Below are 794 nucleotides of genomic sequence, written 5' to 3'. Positions count from 1 at the left end.
GGGGGGGGGGGGGGGGGCCCAGACCCGCAGTGGCGGGCATGGGGGCCCCCGGGAGCTGGATGGCTTCTTATGGGTCTGAGCCGCTGGACCCTCAGGCAGCACAGAGCCGTTTGGCTGAAGCTGCAGCAGGCCCTACTGCAGCAGCAGCAGGAGCAGCGCGGCACTGCTCGAGCGCAGCAGCAGCAGCAGCAGCAGCAGCAGCAGGGAAGCGGCGCTGGAAAACCCTGCTAGGCAGCGTGCGGCTGCTGGGGGCCCTCGTGACCTGGTTTTGTTTGCTGCTGTCGGTGGCTTCTTTGCTGCAGATAAAGCCCGCAGGGGCCCTTCAAGTGCTGCAAGTTGCTGCTCCTGTTGCTGCTGTGCTGCTGTTTCTTTCCCCCGGAGCAGCAGCAAAAAGGGCCCTCAGAGACGCAGACACCACCAGCCTCCCTGCAGTCGTTTTTGCTGCTCAGGCTGTCTCTTGTGCTGTTGCTCTTGTCTATGGCATGCAAATCAACAGCAACGCCATCTTCATCACTAACGCAATGGGTCAGGCCTGCTGCTGCTGCTGCTGCTGCTGCTGCTGTGGCTGCTGCAACAGGCGGCGCTGCTGTTGCTGTTTCGCGATGATTATTTTCAACGGCCTAACCTGCCGCATCTGTTTCGCATATTGTTTGTGCTGCCTACTGCTGCTACTGCTACTGCTACTGCTGCTGCTGCTGCTGCTGCTTTGAACTTTCAGGTTTTGCTGCTGTGTGGGCTTTGTGGCTCAGGACTACTGACTGAGGTATGCTGGCTAGCTGTGTGGGCCTCCTGTG

General features: G+C 60.3%; 1 protein-coding gene across 1 annotated transcript; it reads left to right on the top strand.

The window, feature by feature from the left end:
• Nucleotides 1-38: 38 nt before the first annotated feature.
• ETH_00038765 (uncharacterized protein) lies at nt 39-762 on the top strand (the record flags this gene model as incomplete). The annotated part of the gene is made up of 2 exons (XM_013373800.1): nt 39-525; nt 719-762. 2 exons carry the CDS (start codon nt 39-41, stop codon nt 760-762), a joined length of 531 nt encoding a protein of 176 aa, XP_013229254.1.
• Nucleotides 763-794: the final 32 nt, after the last annotated feature.

The sequence above is a fragment of the Eimeria tenella genome, genomic scaffold (assembly GCF_000499545.2).
Source record: "Eimeria tenella Houghton genomic scaffold, Eth_scaff1751, whole genome shotgun sequence".
Lineage (NCBI taxonomy): Eukaryota > Apicomplexa > Conoidasida > Eucoccidiorida > Eimeriidae > Eimeria > Eimeria tenella.
The sequence above is the reverse complement of the archived record's forward strand: the minus strand, read 5'-3'. Positions and strand labels throughout refer to the sequence as shown.